The sequence below is a fragment of the Hyposmocoma kahamanoa genome, unplaced genomic scaffold (genome assembly GCF_003589595.1).
Source record: "Hyposmocoma kahamanoa isolate Upper Pololo Valley unplaced genomic scaffold, ASM358959v1 100021, whole genome shotgun sequence".
NCBI classification, from domain to species: domain Eukaryota; kingdom Metazoa; phylum Arthropoda; class Insecta; order Lepidoptera; family Cosmopterigidae; genus Hyposmocoma; species Hyposmocoma kahamanoa.
In genome coordinates this window covers 5,860,159-5,885,237 of record NW_020653200.1, presented here as the reverse complement: position 1 = coordinate 5,885,237, position 25,079 = coordinate 5,860,159, and the positions used below count along the sequence as shown (strand labels likewise).

Below are 25,079 nucleotides of genomic sequence, written 5' to 3'. Positions count from 1 at the left end.
AGGACCTACCCGTTGACGTCTTCCAGGGGGCCTTCCGGGCATGGAAAACTCGCCTACAAAAGTGCATCGATGCTGAAGGGTGTTATTTTGAAGAGTACTAATGTATGGTACCGATAAGTTCAATAAAAGTATTTTTCCTGAAAAATGTTCGATACTTTTGGGACGGACCCTGTATGCTGTAAGTGTCGTACCACGAAATCTTGATAATCCCTCAAAAGAGGATGTCCGTATGATGTCGTAAAGCGAATATTAAGAGGAGGACCAATATTTTGGCAGAGAAAGCGGCAATCTACCGTGGCTATGGAAGCAGAACTTATAGCTGCTAGTGAAACAGCTGGTGAAATAATCTAGCTAAAGAGGATTATAAAAGATATCACAAATGAGGATTGTCCCACGACAATGTGCCTGCAATTAGACTAGAAATACGCCATATGAATTTCGTTAAAGAACGAAGCACATAAGAATAAGATCTTTCTTTATATGAGAATGTGTAACAGATGGCATCATCGAAGTGTGCAAAGTACCGGCAGCTAGGCAACTAGCTGATATGTTAACGAAGTCCTTATATGGACCCAGGGTCCTAGAGCTTTGCAACCTCCCAGGCATCGAAAATAGGGCTGGATGTTAAGGCATGAAGCCTTAATGTTTTGTGCCTACCATAAAGATTGTTTCCATGGTAACCTTGTAACTTGTGTTGTCACTGAATATAAAACATACATTGCTTTCACTGTGCTGAGTTTATTCTATTACCTTTTATTCGATCTATATTTATATATTTAATATATAAATCTTTAACAAGAAGATTTCTATTAAGTGATTTCACAACAGAGAAAAAAGACCGTCAACTACCACACCACCACCATTTGTTATTGGCTCCATCGTTTACGTTCAGTAACTTCATTTTGAAAGGTGTCAACGTCAAATGTGCAAAAATAAAGGAAAAATATTGGAAAAATATTGGAAAAATATCCGGAAAAATATTAATTTTTCTGAAAAATATGACTTTTTCAAAATGAAAATTTTTCCATGACCCACTAGGTACAGAGCGTTGTGTAATTGTTCGAAAAATTTAAAATAGTGGAAATTTTTCAGAAGTGTCTGAAAAATTGGAATAATATAATTCGAAGACTCACATTATGTTCAAGTTTAGATTTATCTACTGTTGAGTAACTTTCTGAAAAATTTCATATAGTGGAAATGTTTCCGGAAAATTTAAAAATAAAGAAATGTCCGGTAAATGAGTAAAAATCTTAGACTATTTATTTTTTCCGTCCTCTAAGATAAAAATACATCAGATAAACATAAAACAGATACTAAACATCACATTCCACAAGAAAGTAACGCGTTTCAACTTGCATTTATTATGTAAATATTCACTAAAAACAGAAAATTAATTTCGTTGCAAGAAGATACGAAAATGTTGCAAAGTAACGAATTTTTTCTCCTCATTTTGCTATTCTGTTTCAAAATTATATTACGTAATTTTTTGAGAATAGGCAATATCGCGACGGTTGCAGAATTTCTACAAATGTACACAGTCGCGATAATACTGTAGAGAATTTAACATAGCTATTTTTACGGAACATTTTTAGTATTTGCCTTCATTAGTTTCATGTGAAAATCATTATTCTAGTTCATCATACCGGACTCATTTCAAAAATTGTCTTGACCAGACTCAAAAGTTCAGGAAACTAACACTGACTAAAACAATCATCATTAGTTCTCCAAAGTCATGTATAAATTCAAGTTCAATAAATTCAAATTCAATTGAACTTTCAAGTTCAGGTTCTTTTATTGTTATCATGAACTTTTCATGTGTAAACACATTCTACAGATAATATCAGGCTATTTATATGGTCAAATTCGATAGTCGCACTTACGCTTTTAGGTTTCAGGTTTTAGGAGTCATTATCAGAATTAAATTGGGTAGTACTTATTAACTTAATGATGAATTAAGCAAGATACAATTTCCCTACTTTTGAGGGAAATGTTATTCAATGGCATCATTATTTGTATATTTGTTGCGTGTCAAAGAGCATAAAATACAAGTTGCTTACGCCTACATGAATTTGATTTTTGCCTCACTTGTGATAGTTCGTTTGATATGAAAGCACGGAAGAAAGAAATATGTGGTCTGTGTATGAAACTCTTATTGTTTGCGTTATTATTCTATGGGTAATCCTTGTTTAGAGACTTACAAATTAAAAGCTTTTATTCCAACAATTACTGAAACGAGAACGGGCATTTCACGAGGGGTCCCTGCTGGTTGGTCAGAGAGAATATTGGACAATGTTTCTGTACATTATGTGTAATAATTAAAATAAGGCGTACCAGACGTAAAAATAAAAAATGGGAATGCTGAATTTACTAATATTGAAATTATTGTTAAACTTTTGATGGACGGACTACCAAAAAGTCTACATGTGCTAGACGGCATTAACTGTACGTAGGTAGCTCGATTACCACTGACATTTAAGTAATTGTTCTCCCAGAAGAAATATATATAGCTCGTTTAAAATTATTTACCCGATTAGAGGTCAAAAGGGTTCAGTAAGTACGAGAAGAACCGGAAATCTTGGAATAATGCTCCGCGTCAGGTAGGAAAGGCTGCCCGCCAAAGCGTCGGAGATGGGCACATGACTCTCAAATAAAAGTAATCAGGTACTTTGGTCAGATTCTACCTTAAGGGATGGAAAAATATGGGAATTGTCTTTTGCCTCTGGTTTAGTTGAGATTTTTTATTTCCTCTATTCCCACTAGTTTCGTTGTCAATCCTCTCTCTACAGCAGTTCTGTTGTCCAGTCCAGTTATTGATTGAACTATAAAGAATTCCTATTTTGTTTGCACAATTGAAAATAAAACAAGTTTTTTTTGCCGGATCCGGTCTCAATATCTTATTTTTTTTTAAATAAATTTTCACCCTTATGTCACCCATATAGAAATGAGTGCATTTCTATCGGTCGGATCTTAGAGGATGGAAAAAAATAGTCTAAGGGTCGGATAAGGGTCGGATTGACTCGGAAATTGACATACTTATGTTTCTTTAAGGTTCTACCCTTAGAGGATGGTTCTACCGGAATCAAATATGGCAAATTCAAGATGGCCACCATAAAGAATAGACTTTACTGAATCTTCGCAGCTTTCAATGATATACAAGTTGTTTGTTCCGAGATATATTAGGATACGAGTTGACACGGTAATATCAACTACCCCTACATATAATTAATCTGGAGCAGTCATATACGTATCCCACAGTACAGTGTTTTCAATGTTGTAGAATTGGACATACTAAATTATATTATAGATCTATGCATATTACAAATGCGGAAATAATCCGTATATTCATGGTCTATTCCCATTAGTTCAGTTGACTGAACTAACGAGATTTTTTTTCTCGTTTGTTCAGTTGAAAATAAAACAAGCTTTTGCCCGTGGTTTAGTAGAGATTTTTGTTTCCTTTATTCCCACTGGTTCAGTTGTCCATCTTCTCTCTACTGTAGTTCTGTTGTCCAGTTCAGTTAGTTGATTGAACTATAAAGAATTTCTATCTTGTTTGCACAATTGAAAATAAAATAAGTTTTTTTGCTGGACCTGTCTCAATATAAATTTTTTTTAAATAAATTTTCACCCAGATGTCACCCATTTCTATCGGTCGATAGTCTCAGGGTCGTATTCTAGAACTCTGCTCAATGCTCAAGTCAGGATTTGAGTATGGTTTAAAGCACTTGATATCATACTCAAGTCCCTGCTGTTAGGGTCTTATTTCCAGTGCTTGTGTTTCCAGTGCAATCCTGACTTGAGCATTGAATAGAGTTCTAGAATACGACCCTCAGGGTCGTATGCTAGAACTCTATTCAATGCTCAAGTTAGGATTTGAGTATGGTTTAAAGCACTTGATATCGCAATCAAGTCCCTGCCATTAGGGTCGTATTTCCAGTGCTTGAAATCATACTCAGATCCTGACTTGAGCATTGAGTAGAGTTCTGGAATACGACCCCACGGGTTGGATTGACTCGGGATTTGGCATACTTATGTTTAAAGATGGGAAAAACTGCTTATTTTTTTAAATGTTTAAACGTTATGCTTTTTTAAAAAAAGCGTGCTTTTTTTAAACGCTTTTTCACTTAAACGCTTTTTAGTAAGCTAACAAAATGGTTTAGAAAACGTTTAAGCGCATAGACTTTTATGTTAAAAAAGCTTGCAATGTTGTGTCGATAGCGAAACGCAAGAATAGACCACTAAATTTATTAAGATAAGTAATTTTTTTAGTAAAAAATCTAGTTATATTTTTGTTATGACATAACATTATTATATTAACATTTTGTTCATTGGCGTTTAAAAGCGTTCAAAAAAATAAGTTGTTTATCTTTTATAGTTGTTAACCGTTGAAATAAGGTTGAAATCTTAGACTATGGAAACTAAAGGACATGTTACGTTGACATATATAAATCAGACGTTATATGTATATGATGCATTTCGACGTCGAAAACATAAACATATTATTGTCTTTGTTTAACTATTACGTGCCGTCTTAAGCCAAAAGAGATAGCATTACATTGGTCTGTGTCAAACACGGGAATCGAAAATTCGTAACGTCATTTTAAATGCCAACCGTGGCCATTTCAAGTACATGAGGTACATGATACCGTTGTCAAAGGGAAGTACATCAAATGTCAAAACAATGTTTTTCCAAATGTATTATTGAAATATTCACATGTATTATAATTAAATTGGACAAAAATATTGACAGTGAGAATAATTAGGTATTAATAAAAATGCGACGCTGCAGCATTAAAGGATGCGGCTTTAGAAAAACTGCAAATCAATCGAATGTTACAATACACAGGCATGTGTTATTTTTTTGTCTATAAATCACACAATAGCCCGAATATTTTATGTAATTAGACTTATTTAAGTAGTTCATTTATAAATCTTGCCAAATTTTGCTTTTGTTACTTTAGATTGCCTGTTTGTTTGTATATTTTGATGATTGTTGTTAACGATTATTTTGAGATAGTGTTGATCTTGTAAGCATACATATTATCGATATTCTGTTATTAAAACAATTCACTATGAGGTTTTTATTGTTTTATTATTATTATTTCAAGTTTTCCTACAAATGAAAAAAGGAAGAAAGAATGGTTGGAAATCATAGGACTGCCGAATATAAACGTTGGATCAAAGACCATCTTCATTTGTTCGCTTCATTTTGAAGAGTCAAATTTTAACAACTTTAAATGTAACTAGATTACATGACCAAATGATGGAATACCATCATTAGGTTTATTGGTAAATAATTTTATGTTCAATTTAGATTAAACAAGACTCATTTACTAGCTATTCTCAGTTCCTGAAAACAAAATTATCCACTCGTTTCTGATTTTTCCCAATGACAACTCTAACTATTAAAAATGACTATTTTTTTAAAGCCTGCAATACAATGACAACATACCAACGTATAGACAGCCTATTTGCCTTGCCTTGCCTTGTTCGGTGTCACTCGCCTAGCTGACCGAGTGAAGGCGAGCGCCAACGTGTATAGAGTTCATTCGGCTTATCACAAACCAAAGGCGCTCGACCAATAGCGTTCACACGTTAGTCCGTCCGCATATGAAATGCATACTGGTTTTATAACTCTATTCAAAAAAAAATCAAAACACAAAATAAAGAAGTATATATTATATATCAACAAAATGTCATGTTGTTCTGTTTCTGGAATAATCAGCATCCACCACGTTCGTTTTTGTCATTTCTTTTTTGCAACTTTATTGCGGGGATTTTATCGTGGGGAAAAGCTAGTACATGATAATTGTTGATTTCCGATAATTGATTTTTACAACTACTTCCATTATTTCTGTGTTAAAATTGCTTGATAGATTCATTTGCTTAAGAAAGCCCGGGAATTAACGGGAATACTAGAATCCGCAGAAACCTGAATAGACTTGTACTTGACGGTTAGTTAAAAGACGTTATGTAAATATGTACTAAAATGTACATAGGTTAAAGGCGTACCTCTTAAAGTAATTTTTATATTTTATTTAGTAAGTACAATTAATACTACGTAATGTTAAATACAAGTAAAGTAGGTATAATTAAGCAAGAATGCGCATGTCGCCAACAAACTGCACAGCAGTTTGGTGACTTTTACTAAATAAGTTACCAGTTGTAATGTTGAAAATAATTTTTTTTTGAAGTTTAAAAATGTGTGTTGACATTTATAATAATATACCACTCGAGATTAAATTATCAGACTTGTGTTTGTTTAGGCATACTTTGGTTACAGTAAACTAAAGAAACAAAAATTCAAGCCATACATTTGCATGTCGATAATGACTTATCGATAGATTATGGTACAACACTAAAGAAATCCGCCATTTGTAACTTTCAAATTTTGGTAATATGCACGTTGATTCTGTACTTAGGGCAGCTCCTTTCTTTTATTTTTTTCCATCCTCTAAGGTTGAAATGGAAAAACTGCTTATTTAAAATGCTTTTTAGTTTGACGCTTAAAAAGTCGTTTAGAAAAACGTTTAAGCGCAAACACTTTATGTTTAAAAACAACGCTTACGCTTAAAATGAAAAGCGTGCTTATGCACTTATTTTAAAAAGCAAACTTTTTAAGTGCATTTTGTTTAAACGCCCATCTCTACGTATGTTATGTTCGGTGACAATGCAATATTATGGTACCACCGAACTTCTCTAATAATGGAGACAGTTCAGTCAACTGAACAAATGAGAAAAAGTCTCGCTAGTTCAGTTAAGTGAACAAACGAGAATAAAGTATTTTTCGATCTGTACGAGTGCTACGTATTACATTTGTAACATGTTATATTATTACATATTTCTATTTAACCTTAATGGCACTTCCTTGATCTTTTCTTTCAAATTATTTTTCCTTTCCATTGTTTTCCGTAAACAAGTTTCCCCGTTTTGTAGTGGCACAAACGCAAACCGCGAAGTGCCAGATACAAAAATAAAAAAATGTAGATTCTCTTTGGTAATTTATTGATGTATTTGTCTTCGTGTCCCTGTGATTCCTAGATCCTTGTATTTATATATAAAATTTTTAATCTTATTCGTCTAAAGTCTTACGTCCGTCATAATAGTTAAATTATAAATGATAGAATGTCTTAAATCGACTTGAGAGTTTGCGACATGTGTTTGGAATGTAGTCTTAGCAATATACGTTTTCATGTGAAACTTACATATTGCTGTCACGGACTATAAAAGAAAGAAAATCATCATGTCAAGACATTCCTTTAGACATTTCTGTGTACCTCCAAGTGTAGGGGACGAATGAAGATGATGATATTTTATTAGTGACAAAATACAGGTAGGCCTAACGGTGTCGCGTCGCCGAGCCGTAATCAATAGTTAGGTATGTATATATTTATATGAAACTATATGTATGTATAGATTTCGATCGGTCTTCATTCTCACTGATTTATACCTATTCATTTGTTGCCGGCCATTAGCTGTTACGTCTCGCGCCGACGAGATGGACCCTTCCATATTTCTTCACTACACGGCGCCCAACGGGCTGCCTCAAGAGTCGAAGCTGGCGACATATATGGTAATGCATTTTTCCGGTGCATCCTGGAGTTTTCTGTGTTGAACTATATATAGATTTTTAATTTCTTAATATTTTTTAGAAACATACTCCCACTTCCACATCTATGAGGCCTTTGACTCAGGCACTCAGTAGGATTTCCTTAGAGGATCCCAATGCCAATAGCAGGGTAAGTCTCCTCAGTCTCTTAGTGTGTAGACTGCTTTTTTATACAAAAAGAAAAATAATTAGGCTGATGTAGGGTAAATGTGAAATAATATAAAATGTCTGTGTATGCTAGTCGCAACTCTGGAAACTGAAATACAACATTTTTTGATTGACTAGGCATAAATCATATGCTGTTGAAACTAAAAAATGTTATTTATATAGGTCCAGGTGCCAGTGCAGATCAATGAGTATGTCTTTCTCAATCCTGTGACTGCAGAGACTTCAGATAATGCTTCTCCTTCTAGACCAGCCCCTACAACACCACATCCACAAGTGCATCAGGTGAATTTTTTGTCTATGATGTTTGAAACAGAATTAAATATTCAGTTTTATATAAAATTTGTAATAGGAAAAGCCACCTGTTTGAAATGGTTTTTCAGCCTTTTTCACTTTCTATTCCTATATTGCATATTTATCTATTGTGAACTGTTTTGACAGAAAGCTTAAAACTATGGACCTTTCTTATGATATCAACTGACAGAACTAACAAGTTACCTGCCCGGTGATAAGTGGTGTGCCTATCACAGTTGCAGTGCCACTGAGAGTTTTAATAACAAAGATCTGAGGGGCACTGCCATTGCACCCACCACCTGGAGATGTAAAGTTGACAAACCTCATTTGCATGTAGTTTGACCATCACCTTCACCTGTCGCAACTGGATTGCAGTGATGCTTACATTACTGCTTGGCAGCAGAAATAGGTATGGTTCCAGTACTTCCCTGGAGAAATGACATGGGAAGTATTGGAACCTTTGTATGACAGTGACAAAGACGAGAAAAGTAACATACATGCTGCATTACGATGACAGACTGTATAGCATACTGAAAAGAAGGAACCTTTCTAATAACTACATCAATAGCAAATATAAAATGAAATTACAACAAAAATAATCGTAACCAACAATTTATTTTATGAAGTCAATCTAGTTCCAGGAAGTTCTTGATTTCATGTAATTCCTTCCAATTCAGTATTTTAGCGAACTGCACCATAAGTTTGTAGTCCAAAATCACATTGTAATGGAAAATTATATTGAGTAAGGTTCAACATGCCCTTGGTTGGAATTTTAATTATAGTTAAGGATAATATAATGTAGTAAAAATCGATAATGAACATCATTGGAAATTACATACATACATATCCTCACGCCTATCTACCACTGGGGAAGGCAGAGACTATGGAACACCACCTGCTATGCTCCTGACAAACCCCTTTTGCCTCCTCCACTCCCATTGGTCTCTTCATACATGTTAGTTTTTATTCTTGGTACTTTTAACCTGACCTGCTTTAAGGATATTCCTAATCTGATTGAGATATGTACGCCGCGGTCTACCTCTCCCCACATCTCGATCCACATTCACTCTATAAATCTGTGCCATCAATCTGCCAACATTCATTCTTTCTACATGACCAAACCGTCAAAACATCCCCATTTTTCTTTGTAGGAAAATGTGGGTGGAACTACTTACTTTGTCTACTCTACTGGCTCTGAAGGATTAAACTCGAGTCACAATACATCAGGAGGCTTAGGTAAGTCACAGACATCCTACTCTCTATGGTTGGCACATACGACTTGCTCTACTCACATTCATAACATAATTACAACATTTCAACCATAATTTGTTAATTTACTATTAGGTATATGTTTGTTTTTATTTTAATGCATTATGATAACAAGGAGACTAAATAATAATATTGTGTTACTTGTTGTGTATTTTTATTGACTTCTACATACAATAATTTATGTACGTTTGAATTTGTGTTTTGGACCAATTTTTTGAGCCTAAATTTATGAAATTTGACAAGCGGGAAAGTTTCATAAACGCATACAATTACAACACGAGAGCGTGTAAGACTTTATCGGCGCAATTAGATTGCTCCGTGCATAATGCAGTTTTGCCGATCTTAAGCGTCAGTTGAGAGATAGACTAGTGCTTGGGATGCGTGTGTCGTTTGGGACTCTCAACTACCAGGCGACGTTCCCGGACTTGTACCATGAAGCCAGTACGCTTTGGCAAACGCTATAAAATGAATGTTATGGAAATACATAAAATTAAATCAGTGGATTGCAAGCATTGTGTCCGGGTTCACAAACTAAATTAATGGTGTCCCGTGTCCTTTCATTAAAGGCTCAGTGTTATTATTGTAAACGCCATGGGCCACCGTGCATGGGCCCAGCTCCAGCTTGTAACAAGAAATAAGCCAGGGTACATCAAATCGAAGACAAGAGTTCATGTGAGTTGAGTAATGAAAATATGAATGGCCTTTACGTCTGAGCTGCAAAATCTTATGCTTAATCTTATAACAGATAACTGATGGAAATTGATTCTGGATCCTCGAGAACAATCTTATCGAAAGATACATTCCAAATGTGGCGGTTGACCCCACCCTCATTATGTCGAAATGATGAATTAATTAGTTGACAATTGTGAAATTAGTCACTTGCACCCGGGCTTCCCTTAAAAGTGCCAGGGTTGACACACGTATGAGTGGTTTTAAGCGATAAAGTGACCCAAAGTGGACTTGTCGTTGCCGGCAGGGGACCAAGCTTGCTTGGTATTACTTGCAATTAGTTTAAAGAAGGTTTAAGTGAATACACGGGGCCACAAGCGTCACTACACGATCGTTCCGAGACGACGCCGCGATTGCGCATTCATGAATTGCTCTGACGCTCTCACGCATGAATGCTCCAGCTGAAGCAGCAAATGAAAGTTGAACTGCGTCAAATGATTGAGAATTCCGTTTTGACACCAATCAAATATTCCAAATGAGCCCTTCCTTTGTATTGTTAAGAAAAATAACGGATCTTTACGTGTCTGCGGGGGTTACCGTTCTACCGTCAACGCATCAATAGATTTTGACACATACCCTCTTACTACACCAACAGAAGTACTCGTGAAAGAAGTAGATTAATAAGAAGTATATTTAGGGTCGTATTCTAGAACTCTATGCAATGCTCAAGTCAGGATTGCACTGGCAACACAAGCACTGGAAATACGACCCTAATGGCAGGGACTTTAGTATGATTTCGAGTGCTTTAAACCATACTCAAATCATGAATTGAGCATTGAGTAAAGTTCTGGAATACGACCCTTAGTAAATTGCACTTAAGGCAAGCATACTCAGCTCAAGACAGGCAGGCATCGGACTAATGAAAATGATCCGCTTTGGAGTAAAGGTAGCGCCTGGCATCTTCCAAAGGGTCGTCCACGGCGCTAGCACACATGAATGGAGTCGCGTGTCTCCTGCATGATGTGGCTGCACACAGCAGCGGTTACGGCCTCTCTCAGGGAAAAGCGTTTTTACTCATACAGCAAATGACTTAAGGCAGAAATAGTTCCACCTATGAGCTCGGATTCAATATTTTGAGATAAATTAATGAGTCACAACGTTTACCTGACGTTTTGGTTTCTGGCAACGGAAAGATTTAATTTATATTTGAGGAAGTACGTCAGCCACCGGTACACTTCGCCCTACCATCTGGTATCAAACTTATAAATAGAAAGACCCGTACAGACATTTAAAAACAAATTGAAGAAAATGGCAACTACCAGTCTGCCCTGGAGTAAAACACTGGTGCTGCTTACTCTACCAGCTGCACTAATAAGACACCAACGGAAATACTGAATAGACGAAAGTACAGGATGGCTGTATCCAAAATACACCCAAAAAGCACGTCGAGTAGTAGCGCCAATGAGCAACTCAGCTGGCGGCGGCGCAGCGCCCGTGTACACGCACGTTTCGCGCAGACCAACCCGTGCTTGTGCGCATGTACCAAGGCCAGGAATGGAGTGGATGAAGGGTACCGTTTAGAACGTAGAGGGACCCAGCATTTATGCGGTGAGAAAATGGTGACCTGTACTATCACCATGCAGACTAGATTATAGCTCGAGGGTTGAGCTGGCCGAAGTCTGCTCCTAGCTATGACCAACAGCCATTTGAATTCGGTTATTAGCCCTCAACAGCGACAGAACTTACTGTGGGTTACCTACCGGGTGATGGATAATGGGGAAGTCTTGGAATACCACCCTGAGAGTTATGACCGGATATTAGAGGACTACCTAATGATTGTTAATTATGACTGTTATTCATTAATAGTGTTGATTTTGAGTATTTAATTTTGATATAAAAATATGTTGTGTATTTAGATTGGTATTTACTTCTACAAATAGTTTATGCATGACAGTTGCAGGTAGTATAAAAATAAATGAGTTTTGTGATATCAATGGCGTTGTATCTTTTACATACTATTGGTATACAGGCTGTAAAATAAAAAGGTTTATTAATATTTACAGAATGATACAATTTTACAAACTGTATACGCTGTACTAAAATACACTAATACACAAAATGTACATTATACAAGATTTCTTATTCATGAATGTTAGTTTGTAACTTTATTGGATATATTAAAATAGTTGATACAATAGATTAGGGATTATTGTGGTAGGTAATAATTATATTTGTCTATCATAACGTTAAAAATCCCGAGAGATCAAATTCATGCTTCTAATAATACTTGTAACTTCAAGACTATGTAGTGCTTAACTGTTTGCATACATTTTTAGTTAAAAGTTAATTTTAAATTGGCAATTTTTACCTTATGTATAGGTGCAGATGCGAACTTACTTGGTCCCAGCACCAGCGCTGCAGTGCCAAATCCCTATGCTTCCGCTATGTACAGAACTCCACCACCCATGGGTTTGACTGATAAATCAGGTAATAAATGCAAGGTGTTTGCAAAAAGGTCGTAAAATAAGTGCATTATTCCTCCAGGTACATGAAAACTGTGATCTCTTAATATCCCCTAAACAAACATAGTTACAGTGTATAGCTAGGCCGTGTACGTGTATAGGTAATTGAAAGAGGAACATAATAAGGTTTTTAATTTTATCACAACGAAAGCATCGTCGGCCCCATAACAAGCGTTGCATTTTGAGTCTTCTGGTCATAGAAATTTAAACAGTGCTTGAAATGTAGTTAGGTTTAATACCTATTGTTTAATACCTATTACTGCCGTCCATTAACTAAAACGGCGCTATGTGAAAAAATCATTTTTTGAGATATCAAAAAAAGACCATAACCCAGTTTTAGAATATCGAAATTGTTTAATGATATTTTAGTTTTGCACCATTGGTATGTTTTAATATGTTGGACAAGTTAACAAACTTTAAGTGTTTTTAAATAGAGAATTTTTGATCTTATTGACACTTAGTCGCGTTTTAGTTAGTGGATGGCAGATTGAGACCAGCCACTTAGGCCGTGGAGTCGGCCTAAGTGATAGCCCAATGGGAGAAAGGTTGTTTCTCAATTGAGTAAATGGTCCGAATCAGGGTGGTGGCATGTACCTATTATTTAAATTTCCAAGTACAGAGAATCGTGCCCATTAGTTGATGATGTAGATTGTAGATGATCCACGGTCCAGATTCATCCCTTGCAGGCAAGGGCGCTGCAAATTTGAAATGCGCTACAAATTAATACCAATATTTTCGTATAATATAATGGCGAAATATTAACTACTAAGTAATGATGAGATGGCATTTATCATTTATTTAAAATTTCGTCTATTATATTAAATGCATCCTTAAATAGATTTTTTTTTTTATTTGTGATGAGTTTCAATAATTTTTCCTCGGTTTTTATTTCATTTGGTATACTATTATATTACAAAATTTAATTGCCATTGAGTGTAGACCGGATCTGTACATACTAAGAAGACTGGTTGGCGAGGTGTTAATAAAAGCAGGTTTCTATTGTTTCTTTTTACTGTTATGATTGAGGAGTATTAGATACATATGCTTTTTTACGAATTTGCAGCACTCACATTCTTGGGTCTACATTTAGTCTGTGCATTCGTACATGTGGAGGTTAAGGGCGCGTTCAAATTAGCCGCTGTTGTCAATATTGGCCAATATTGTTATGCCTTTCTTTTATAATACAAAGACATCCTCGTAAACATGCTGTAAGGACAGTTTTAATGTTGGTAGTTTTTTTTTAAATGTGTTAAAGCGAATATCAGTATTACTCTTTCTTTTCGAGAATTTCATACTATAAAATTCATTTTTTATGATACTTTTACCCAAAATGAATTTATTAGTCGGAAGAATCCGTTAGCATTAAAAATTTCCAAAGTGTGCGACCGCTGTTCCTGGTCCTGCTTTGACTGTGTACCCTAAGTTTTACGCCAGACTCTTGGCTTTCGTTAAAATGCAACGCGTATGCATATTGAGCTCCAATTGACAAATGACCCTGCAATCAGTTGAATGTGAAACAAACAATTTATTTGATAGGCACACATCTAGATATATGCAAATATATGGGCAGAATTACGAGTTTTCAATACGTTGCTGCTTCATTAAGAAAATATTGGTATGAATTAGATAGGCATTAGATCATTTGTGTTTTGATTAATTTCTAATAATATACAAGATAGCCACAGCTATGATCTGTTCACAAACTAGACAGGCTAAGTTTACGATAGAAACGTTCTAGTGACAGATCGCTTGTAAAGAAATGTAGGCGCTGTCAATAGCAATATATAAAAATGTTAAGCGCTCATCGTTTCTCTAGAAATTAATAGCAAAACTGTAGACTTTCCCCACTTATGTATAGTACACTGTATTACAAGGGCGGTATGTACGCAATTACGAACAGACAGTTTTAAATGACCCGAATATTTGCCGCCACATTTGACTTTCGTCACACTTGCGAAGAATTAAAAAACATTTTTTTAATTTATATATACCATGGTATCTATGAGCAAGTGCCCCATAACATTGATAAATGAAATAAAGCCGATTGTATATACATTCGTTTTATTATTAAAATAGAAAAACCCACTGCTTTTAAAAGCCGAGCCGGCGGCAGTTTGTTTGCACTGTGGGCAGAAGATGGGAGAAATTAAACAAAAATCTTTACCAATCTAGGGCCGTACGATAAAAATACCTCGTATATTTGCTGAACGTTATACACGAGCAAGTGTGATGAAAATAATAATTTTGCGAATACAGTAGTAGTTGTTCCAATAATTAAGCAATTGAAAATCAAGTATAAAAATAATTAGATTAGTACTGGTGAAATTCAAAGGTCACAGAAAATGGCATGCCGCGAAACTATGCGACTTTGTCAAATATATAGAAATTAGTACAATTCGCCGTAAAATTATACGCAGTAAGGTGATTTTTGTTTGTGTGACTAGTTTTGTTTTCATGCATATGTTTTCTTTCGATAGGTCAAGATAAGTCATGTTATGTGTATCAGCGAAATGAAGGTGTCTTCATGCAACCAGACATGATGCAATTTCCGGGTAAATTTTGTTTTACACAATTTATAACCCTATTTTTGTTTAAGGCTAAGTAAGAAACCTGTCTCGACATCGCAAAGATGATCCGGTGTATGTCGTTTGCTTAATGTCAATGATTATTAATTATTGTGTGAAATTGTGATACGTACTTACAATTACCTATTGAACACAATAGATAATTGTAAGTGCAAAATTACCTATGGTATTCAATAACAAACCTTCCAGAGAACGTGGAAATGTACTCGGAGCTGATGCCGCTAGAAGGCTCAGCGCCACACTCTATGGCGACTTCATTCCGTGTTACGCACCGTCAAAGCTGCGACTATTACGCCCTGCGGCGTCTTCACGCGTTCTCTAACGTGTCCCCCACGACTCGACGCCTCGAAACCTGGAAGCACATTGACCACCCGAACGTCGTTCGTTTGCATGATTATTTCACTACCACTGCATTCGGGGACCACTGTAAGTATATTATTTATGTGGTAAACCGTCAACATTACGTACGTATACAAATAAAAAACGAAACTTGCAACAAAGCTAATGAACGCGAAATACACTTTTTTTTTAAATAAGGACATAGACCGGCTTTATTTATCTTAAAACAACCTATGCATTGCGTTATACCTAAATGCTTTAAACTATACTGCCATTTCTGAACAAACGTTGTTCTAAGAGTCCATCGTATTTTTTGTTTCAACTGTAGCGCCTAGTAGCTATGAAATAGATAATGAGCACTGTGATCTTCACACTTTCGAATCTCTTGCATTCTACGATAGGAAAGCTAAGCATAAGGTCCTGTGTTAACAGCGAATGAAATTTTCAGCTATGATCCTTGTGTACGATTATCACGCGACAGCCGTGACATTAATGAACAAGTATTTATCGGGCGCGGGAAGTGCGGTAGCTGACGGCAATAGCGCCTACCATGATCCATTCTCCTCAGATCCTGACGCGCCTCGGCCTTACACTCATCAGGTAAGCGCGATTTTACTTAAAATTTCAAAAACTTTTGTTACAAATTTATTGGAATATTACAACAATTTTTCGTTTCCAGTGACGTATTACAGTGATTTTAATTTCATTATTTGGGATTGTCGTAAAAATTTTTGTTTTATATTTATACGTGTAATATTTACGGTATTATGTTAATAGAAAAATGCAATGCTCCGCGCCGTTGCGAGTGGCGCTCTACTGCCCGAGCATGTGTTGTGGAGTCTACTGGTGCAACTGACAGCCGCTCTGCGCGTCATCCACGCGGCCGGCCTTGCTTGCAGGTACTTTCAAGTCCCGTATTATTTTTTAAACCGTTTTGCGACTGGCCTTAGCGATTTTTTCTTCCCGAGCGAATACTCTGATGTTACATACTTTACTGTCCAATACACCCATCATTGTGTACAATTTTTACTTTTAATATCAAAATATAAAGAATAAAATGTTTGTAATCCGAAGGAAAATATACTATAAATTCGGCTAACGGGATGTCTAGTGCTACAAACCTGCCGATAAATCACTTGTGTTATTAATAAAATATATGTAATGTCATTGCGGTCAGAACCTTGGACCCCACCAAGGTGTTGATAAGTGGATGTCGTATACGCATTGCGTGGTGCGGTGTGGCGGATGCGCTTCACTCCAATCTCAGCGACGTCGGTCAGGTAAGCCATAATTAAAGAAATGATCACCGTGGAAAAAACTCTTAAAATAACACCATAAGGTACCTTTACTTCTGCACTTATTCAAGTTGAGTTTAATGGTGTAGCTAACGATTCATTGCAGTAAATGTATCCTGGCGACGCTTGAATCAATTAAGTTCCAATGCAGCTATATAGTACAACTACATGAAACCTACCAAGTAATATTTAATTAAATTTATTTGACTAAAACGAAAAAGAAAAATATTTACCAATTTTATTTTATTTCTTAATGACATACCAATAATTTAGTAAATTAATAAATGTTAATAAGTCTGTACTGCTGTTAGAATTACTTTAAAATTGTTAAATTATAAAATATATAGATGACCATATATTATTTGCAATTTTGGTGAAATATGAGAACTTATTATTATTACCATCTATTTCAGGCAAATAAATTTCATTTCATTTACCCCATACGATTTAGGTAGGCCTTGGCCAATATAGAACTAAGCTTGATTATACCCTCAGCTGCGCCGATTATTTATATTTAAATTATTTTCGTGTAAATCATGTGCAGTGAAATGTTTTCTATGACTTGACAGGCCCAGCAAGATGACCTGACTTCCCTGGGTCGCCTGACCTTGGCCCTGGCTTGCCGCACGATCCACTGCGACAACTTACCCGCATCTATTGAACTTGTTGCCAGGACCTATTCTGCTGATTTGAAAAATCTTATTTTGTATGTAATATTGAATATTAGTCTTGATTATAATAAATTATTAACCCGAAGAATCTTTTAACATTGCATTTGTGTCATTAAAATAAATAACACAATACACACCTTTTTTTACTTTCTAGATAAATCGACGAACAGGTGATGCAGATTTATTTACTATCGAAAGCTATAGAACAAAATTTGTTGGAGTATAACGATAGGAATGTTAAGAGGTTACGGTTTAATAGATAAGAAACCATTTTAAAGAGAATATTTCATATCGAGTTCTTAGGTTTTCGTAAATGAAACTTTTTCCGGGTTTAAATCGCGTATATTTTTATTTGTTTTTTCAAACAAACCGACGTTTCGGGCCCTTTACAGGTCCCATGATCACGGTTGACTGAATATTTCAATTTAAATGTTGCAGGTATTTATTGTCGTCAACTTCTGCTCGTCGCTCTGTCACCGATCTAATGCCAATGATCGGGGCCCGATTTTATAATCAGGTAACATTTTTTCATCCACGATCAGCAAAAAACAGGTAATCATTTATAAGTTGTAGCGTTGCCATATAATTTTTCGAACCAAACGGGATTTTGAGTGAATGGGCCATAATAATAAACAGCATAATCAGATGCTTTTATACTATTATTGCATAACATCAGTAAAGAAAACTAAATTTTTTGTCATTTATAAACCGTCCAGATTTCGACGTCCCTTTATTGCAACGTTTTAGTGAACTAATTACCGCTACTACCAAAACGAACGTACATCTGGGAAAATGAAGTAAAATAATAACTTTCAAATTAGTTTTTTTTTATGCCCTTGTGGGGTCCACAAAGACCTTAATAGAATTACCTTGTATAACATTAGGGTATGCAATAAAGTATTGATTACAAAATAACAACTAGTGTAAAGTCCCAAGAGTTTTTTTCAGCATTCTTGCATTAATTATTCTCTGTCACATTTTAGATTGCACTTAATTGTTGTTGTTACTGTTGTAATTGTTGCTACTTTATTTTTGAAATACAGGTGGAATCACTGGAGCGACGTACAGATGAGCTTGAACAAGATCTCGTTCGTCAATACGACAACGGTCGTCTCTTGCGTATATTGATCAGGTTGGGCGTCGTCAATGAACGTCCGGAGTAAGTTATTCCATTTTTTCGTCATCTTTTGGAATCGTGTGTGTTATATATACACTTTTTTTTTTATTGGGACAGGAAATCCGAAACCATAGAAGATACAGGGAAACTGTCTGAAGAACCATTAGGTCTTCTTGTAAAAACAAATTTGATGTTGTAAATTTTTTGGTCAAGCGTGAGTTGGTCAAAATTATTAATATGGCCATTTTTTATGCTCATCAACTCAGTTTCTTGTAAAGATCTTTTCATGGTATTGGATCAAAATAGGACAACATAAGTTGTTCAAATTTAATAAAATAATAAAACATTTTAAGAAAGTTGTTTTATCATGACAGTTTCCCTGTATCTCCTATGGTTTCAGATTTCTCTATAGTATCACAGTTAAAAAAGCACTGTATTATGTTCAAGACAAATAACGCTTTTTGACATTAGTACTAAATGGTGTTTAAGTAGGGCATGTTTTTGTGCAGATTAAACTTGGACGCTGCCTGGTCTGAGACTGGCGACCGTTATATGCTGAAGTTGTTCCGGGATTATTTGTTCCACGCCGTCACACCAGACGGACGGCCATGGTTGGACCAAGCCCACTTGGTACATTGTCTCAACCAACTTGATAGCGGCTCCAACGCCAAGGTAACCGCTTATGATCGCGGCTCAGTCACACGGACGATCGTTTATTTAAAAAGCAACACCACACACTGGATTTCACATATTTCATGAAACAAATTTAAATGTTAAGTGCAGAGGTAGACGTTTTCCAATTTTCAAATTTCAATTTTTTTTATAAAGCATATAATTCCAGGTGGAACTGATGTCCCGCGACGGCCAGAGTATTTTGGTGGTCTCGTACGCAGAACTGAAGCACTGCCTCGAACAAGCTTTTGACGAGGTGATGCTAGCGTCTACGCCCACTACCTAGCAATTAACGCCGACCACTGCCCCACATATCGCAGAGCGGCTGGTCACCAATACACCCTTTATGCCATTCTACAATGTACAACCGAATGATGTATCAATGCCTGTATTACTACCTTATTATATGATGTATCCACAATAAACTTGCTTAAACGTTACTGTCATCCAATATGCCATTTTTAAATGTTGCAATGGCTTAATTACTGATAGCGTATGTGGTGTTTTCAAAATTATATTTGTAACTCTAAATGGCATATTATTTATTTTTAAATAGCCGATGATAGCCGATAATAAGTCCCAATTCAACACACAAAGTACATACATACTTTTCACAATACGTATTCATTTTTTGAATGCTAAAAGCGAGTTAGCACATTTTTTTATTATTGTATTTTTTATAAATCGATACGTTCAAACAACCAATAAGATTTCGTTATATCTCTAATCTGAGAGGCATGTCATATAATGCAATCATCTTGTTGTTTAGATACATATTGATGAGATTTAATTTTGAGCTTTGATTTAGGCCGTTATTTTGAATGCTGAGCGTATTGCGAATTGTACTTTACTATGTTTTGAATTCGGACCGTACCGTGTTATAATTACGGAAGCGAAGTTTTTAACTTACGACTTCAATGTGCCCTGCTGTTACAATGTAATAAAATTGAATTCTGTATGGATCATTTTTAGGTCTAGGGTTTTACATCATTATACCAAGGTATAATATACCAAAATCAAGACTTCAGTGCATGGTACGTAGAAGATGACTCGTTTCCGTAAACATACATATATTTAGACTTAATAATTATTGTACACATTGGAATGATTGAAACTGCTTGTTCGTGATGTCCTGTACGACGTCACGGGGTAACCATAACCCCCCGAAGTTGCCCTTATCAGGAAGTGGCGGTCAGTTGGAGTCGATTTAAAAAAAGAAAGGTTATGTGTTTATTAGCTTAGTCACTATACGTAGACATTAAAGCAATTGCTGATATTATCATTACATTGAAGTATTTATGGTGCCAATGCTGTAACTCGTGTTATCTCTGCGATACAAAAACGTGTTGTTAAATGTCATAACATTCAATACCTCTGCGAAAAGTAGTATAACATATATATAATCGATGTGCAGTAGATACATTACTCGTGATTTTCATTGATGTCTTAAAATTAATGTACATTATCATAATTTGTGTATTTCATGCAACGTCTATAAGTCGGACTTATCGCCACTGAGCGATATCAGTTTTACTGGAAATGCGTTGATTATTGGATATTGCAGAATGCAATAGCGAGCAATGTACTTTTCTTTCCAGTAAACGCTATGTCTAATGACATTTCTGTGTAAGGGATGGAGGTGGGGCATCCAAAGCGCTTCTCAGAGCGATTGTCATATGCCTTCGTTGTAACGCGATCTCATTTATAGAAGTGATGACGGTCGTGTTCGCTTTTGATGCGATACGTTGGTTCCAAGTTCTAAATTCTGTGTGAACACCTATTTTTAACTCGGCCACATTAAACTTTTAAGTGCTCGTATAGTTAAGTAGTATAGCACTTTGAAGTACCGTATTGATCAGCTGCCTGAACAAACGCCACATACATTCCAAAATATCAAAGCGATCAAACGGCTGCTAATGAGCAATGAGCAGGTTACTGGGTCTCTTTCACGAATAAATTTTGATGAATGACAAAAAACCGAAGTCAAAAACATAGATATAAGTAGTAATATTGAGGATTTTTGATTATAATTACAATACATTTATAATTAATTGCATGACCTCACTTAATGCAGTTGTAGTTCAGTGTAGTGAGTGTTCCGATTTCATATGTATACGTGTCTATATATCTATGTCTGGCTTTCTCATCTGTTAAATAATATGAAAAGGGAGGTTTTCGTTAGTTCATGGGATTAAGACAAACTACGCTTTTACGATTCTCCATGATGTTTCTATAAGCAACTCGACTGACTCGATTTCCTTCCTGTTTTCTTGTCCTTAATTTTGAGAGCTAGAGCGGTTTGCTGTGGTTTAAAATATCTGAAACTTGCGTAAAAGTAAACTTGGTACATACATTGAAGAAAAACGTTAAAAACTAAATTTTCTGAATTAATTTCATTCTGGGTGTACTGTGTAGAAAGCCTTCAGAATTAATTTCATTACATCATCGGTATTTTGGGGACAATCGATGAGACCATTTTTAATGTGTTTGAGCAAATGTGTACGTGTAATATTCGTGCCAATGAGCGCACATGATGCGACCCCCGCAAACTTGCCGACGTGCATGCAGCTATTGTTTTGACACGTAGATCTAAATTTGTATTATTTGTAGATCAAAAGATGACGACTTGCGACTAGACCCACCTGAATCGCGGGGATCTTTTCAATATGCGCAAATCATGACTGTCGTTAACTTCACAAATTCTGATCTATGTGGAAGATGGTCTCTATAGGCAAAGAGCTGGAGATGATGGAAATATTTTATTATAAGTGTATATTTGTTTTTTCTAATAAATAAATTATAGAAATAAAGTTGGAGATTTTATTTATGAACCCCATTTTGTAATTCTAAAATTTCGCGACTAGACCCGACTAATTCACAATTTTTTTTGGGTGCAAAGCTAAGAGCTGTGTTCTCGAGATTCAAAAATAGTGCTGCCGGAATAAGCGTATTTCAGCGTGGACAGTAAAACCCTTAATAACTTCAAGCCGACGTAACGACTAAATCTAGTTTTTTACGACTAGAACCGACTAAATCACGATTTTTTTTTAGTGTAATCAGATCGAATTGATTCAGAGATTGAGAAATGGTGCTGCTGGAATAAGGTTATTCCGACGTGGACAGTAAAACACCCTTATATCTTTTGAACGGCGGACCGACTAAATCTAGTTTTTTGCGACTAGGAACTTTTTAAAATAAGTGCGCATTTGGCCTCCATCTCACCTGATAGAAAGTGACGATGAGGTCGAGGATGTAGCATGCACACCTAAATAACGCCTATTCACTCTCGCTTTGAAAAGGTCCAAGTTATAGCGATCGGGGAACAAGTTTGCAGGCAGGAATTCCACTCCCTAGGTGCTCGCCGTACAAATGTGGAAGCGAAACGCTTCGTGCGAATCCGGGGTATATCCACAACATAGTGGTGGAACCCCTGCCTACGTCTAGTCTCCCGATGATGGGAAGGTGAAGGCGGAATCAAATTATGCAATTCCATCGCACACTTTCCGTGATATATCCTGTAGAATACCGCTAAGCTGGCAACTCTGCGGCGGTGTTCAAGGCTCTGCAGCTTCGCCTTTACTAATTCCGAGTCACCTATAAGCCCTAAAGTAATCTTAGCACCCTTGTCTATTGAATCCAAGATGGCCAGTTGGTGCTAAATACCAACTGGCCACCTTGAGCCATCCCATAAGAGGCAGCAGTACTCCATACACAACAGGACTTGTGCTTGGTACAGCTGAAGCAACTGTCCCGGTGCGAAGTAATCCTCACCTTGGACAGGATGCCAAGCTTATTGGCTGCATTTTTGGCCATGGATTCAATGTGTCTACCGAAATTCAGATTGGACGACAGGTCCATTCCAAATAGGTGAAGACGGACGGCTATTGGTATGGATATATCACGAAAAGTCGGAATCAGGTGAAACGGACTCCGTTTAGTGGAGAAAAAACACGTCAACGTTTTGGAAGCATTAAATTTGACAAGATTGGTATCGCCCCCATCGGAGACTGCCTTAAGTGTCAAATTCAAACGACTAACCATGGACTCTCGACAAGACTGGATTTCTTCTCCACTGACCCTTGCATCGGTCAAGTACCTGTCCACAACTGTGCTGTCATCAGCATACCCAAAGGTACCTGGAATCAACATATCGTTTACATGCAGCAGAAAGAGGGTTGCGGACAGTACAGAACCCTGAGGAATTCCGAACATCTATCGCCCAATGTTCGGAAGAGTAGCCTTCTAAGACCACTCGAATCGAACGTTCACTTAAGAAATCCGAAATCCAATTGCAAAGGTCAGTGGGAAGCTCATAAGGGGGAAGCTTGCTTAAAAGGCTTGCGTGCCAGACCCTGTCAAAGGCCTTAGAAATGTCTAAAGACACTGCAATGGCTTCGCCATGCCCTTCAATAACCTCGCCTCATAAGTGAGAGGCGTACACAAGAAGATCCTCAGTAGATCGCCCTCTTCAGAATCTGAGGAGATCGTTGACGGTTGTTAAGTACACGTTCTAAGTTTTGCAGAGTATGAAGTGACTGCTAGCTTCCACGACCTGGGAACTACAGCAGTCTCAAGCGAGAGGCGATACAGGCGTGTGGAAATAGGAGACAACTCAGGCGCACAGTTACGCAGGACTATTGCTGGAATTCGATCCGGCCCGCTAGCTTTATGCACGTTTAGATACTTACTAAATCAAAGAGAATTTAAGCACTACGTTTATACTAAATAGCGACTTTTTTCTGGCTAGTCATTATTTCCAAAACTCGACCATGGCCACGCTGGATTATGGCACACAGCAAAAAGTTTTAATACCGAATTTTTTTATCCCACGTACTTTCGATATCAGTTTAAAGGTTTTTGATAGGTATCTCTTATATTTTCGGAATAATAGCCTAGACACACGATTACACCCTGTGTCTTATGATTTATTTGAAAGATATTTTGTCTCTCTGTTCATAATAGTATATTTAACTTTTGTAAACCGTTTGCTTAACCATGGTGTTTATGAGTGTCATAATGAAAATTATAAATGAAATAAAGCCGACTGTGTTTTTAATTTTTACAAATTAAAAAGAGCAGTGAATTGGCGCGGGGGCCCCGCACTCGCGCGAGTGGCGGGACGTCAGTGGCGTAGGAGCAAAAATAAAAAACCCTTATCTGCCTTAGGGCCGCATAATAAAAATACCGCCTAATGGTGTGATAAACAAATATAACTACATCCGGTATCATTCGCGATCTTGTTTGATATAACCATTCTCTATTTCTAATTATATGCTCGATGGCTATAACTCCTAGAATATTAAATGGAAATATTTCAATTTCAAGCGATTAACGCTTATGTGAAACATGCCATGTCGGTTCCTGTAATTTTTTTAGTCCGAAACACCTTTATATTGAAAATATTTTTTTTCCTAAACAAAAGTGGTGGCTTCTTCCACTCGTGTTTCCATTGAAAATAGGTGGAATAGAAGATAATAGTGTTAAAGGGCCCATTCACTACCTGGATGGCAGTCCGTCGCGCAGGCAGGAGACTGCTCACACTATCCTGCGTATGGCCCGCATATGGAGTCTCGCAGGACGCTTGCACGCTGCGACTAAATTCATAACCCTGCATTACGTGGCGGATGGCAAGGCGGGCTACAATGCAAGATAATGAGTTAAGGGTATAGGTGGAAACAAAACATATTCGGTACATCATACAATCATAAACAACACTAATAACGAACCTATCCAACATGTTCGTTGACATATTCGCTTGCAACCATGTTAACCGACATGTTAAACCAAGCATCGGTATACAAGCGTATACAATGAAAAAATTAGGCACAACGTTTAACATTGTAGCATGTACAGTACAGGACAACACATTGTA

General features: G+C 36.6%; 1 protein-coding gene across 1 annotated transcript; it reads left to right on the top strand.

Moving 5' to 3' along the window:
* The first annotated feature begins 7,028 nt into the window (after positions 1-7,028).
* LOC113233748 (PAN2-PAN3 deadenylation complex subunit PAN3) lies at positions 7,029-21,877 on the top strand. Its single transcript, XM_026468975.1, has 16 exons — positions 7,029-7,378; positions 7,476-7,573; positions 7,653-7,739; positions 7,940-8,059; positions 9,220-9,304; positions 12,386-12,493; positions 15,006-15,080; positions 15,303-15,539; positions 15,901-16,052; positions 16,230-16,351; positions 16,630-16,732; positions 17,317-17,453; positions 17,857-17,935; positions 18,462-18,577; positions 19,045-19,207; positions 19,377-21,877. Exons 2-16 carry the CDS (start codon positions 7,499-7,501, stop codon positions 19,491-19,493), a joined length of 1,776 nt encoding a protein of 591 aa, XP_026324760.1. The 5' UTR covers positions 7,029-7,378; positions 7,476-7,498; the 3' UTR covers positions 19,494-21,877.
* The last annotated feature ends 3,202 nt before the right edge of the window (positions 21,878-25,079 follow it).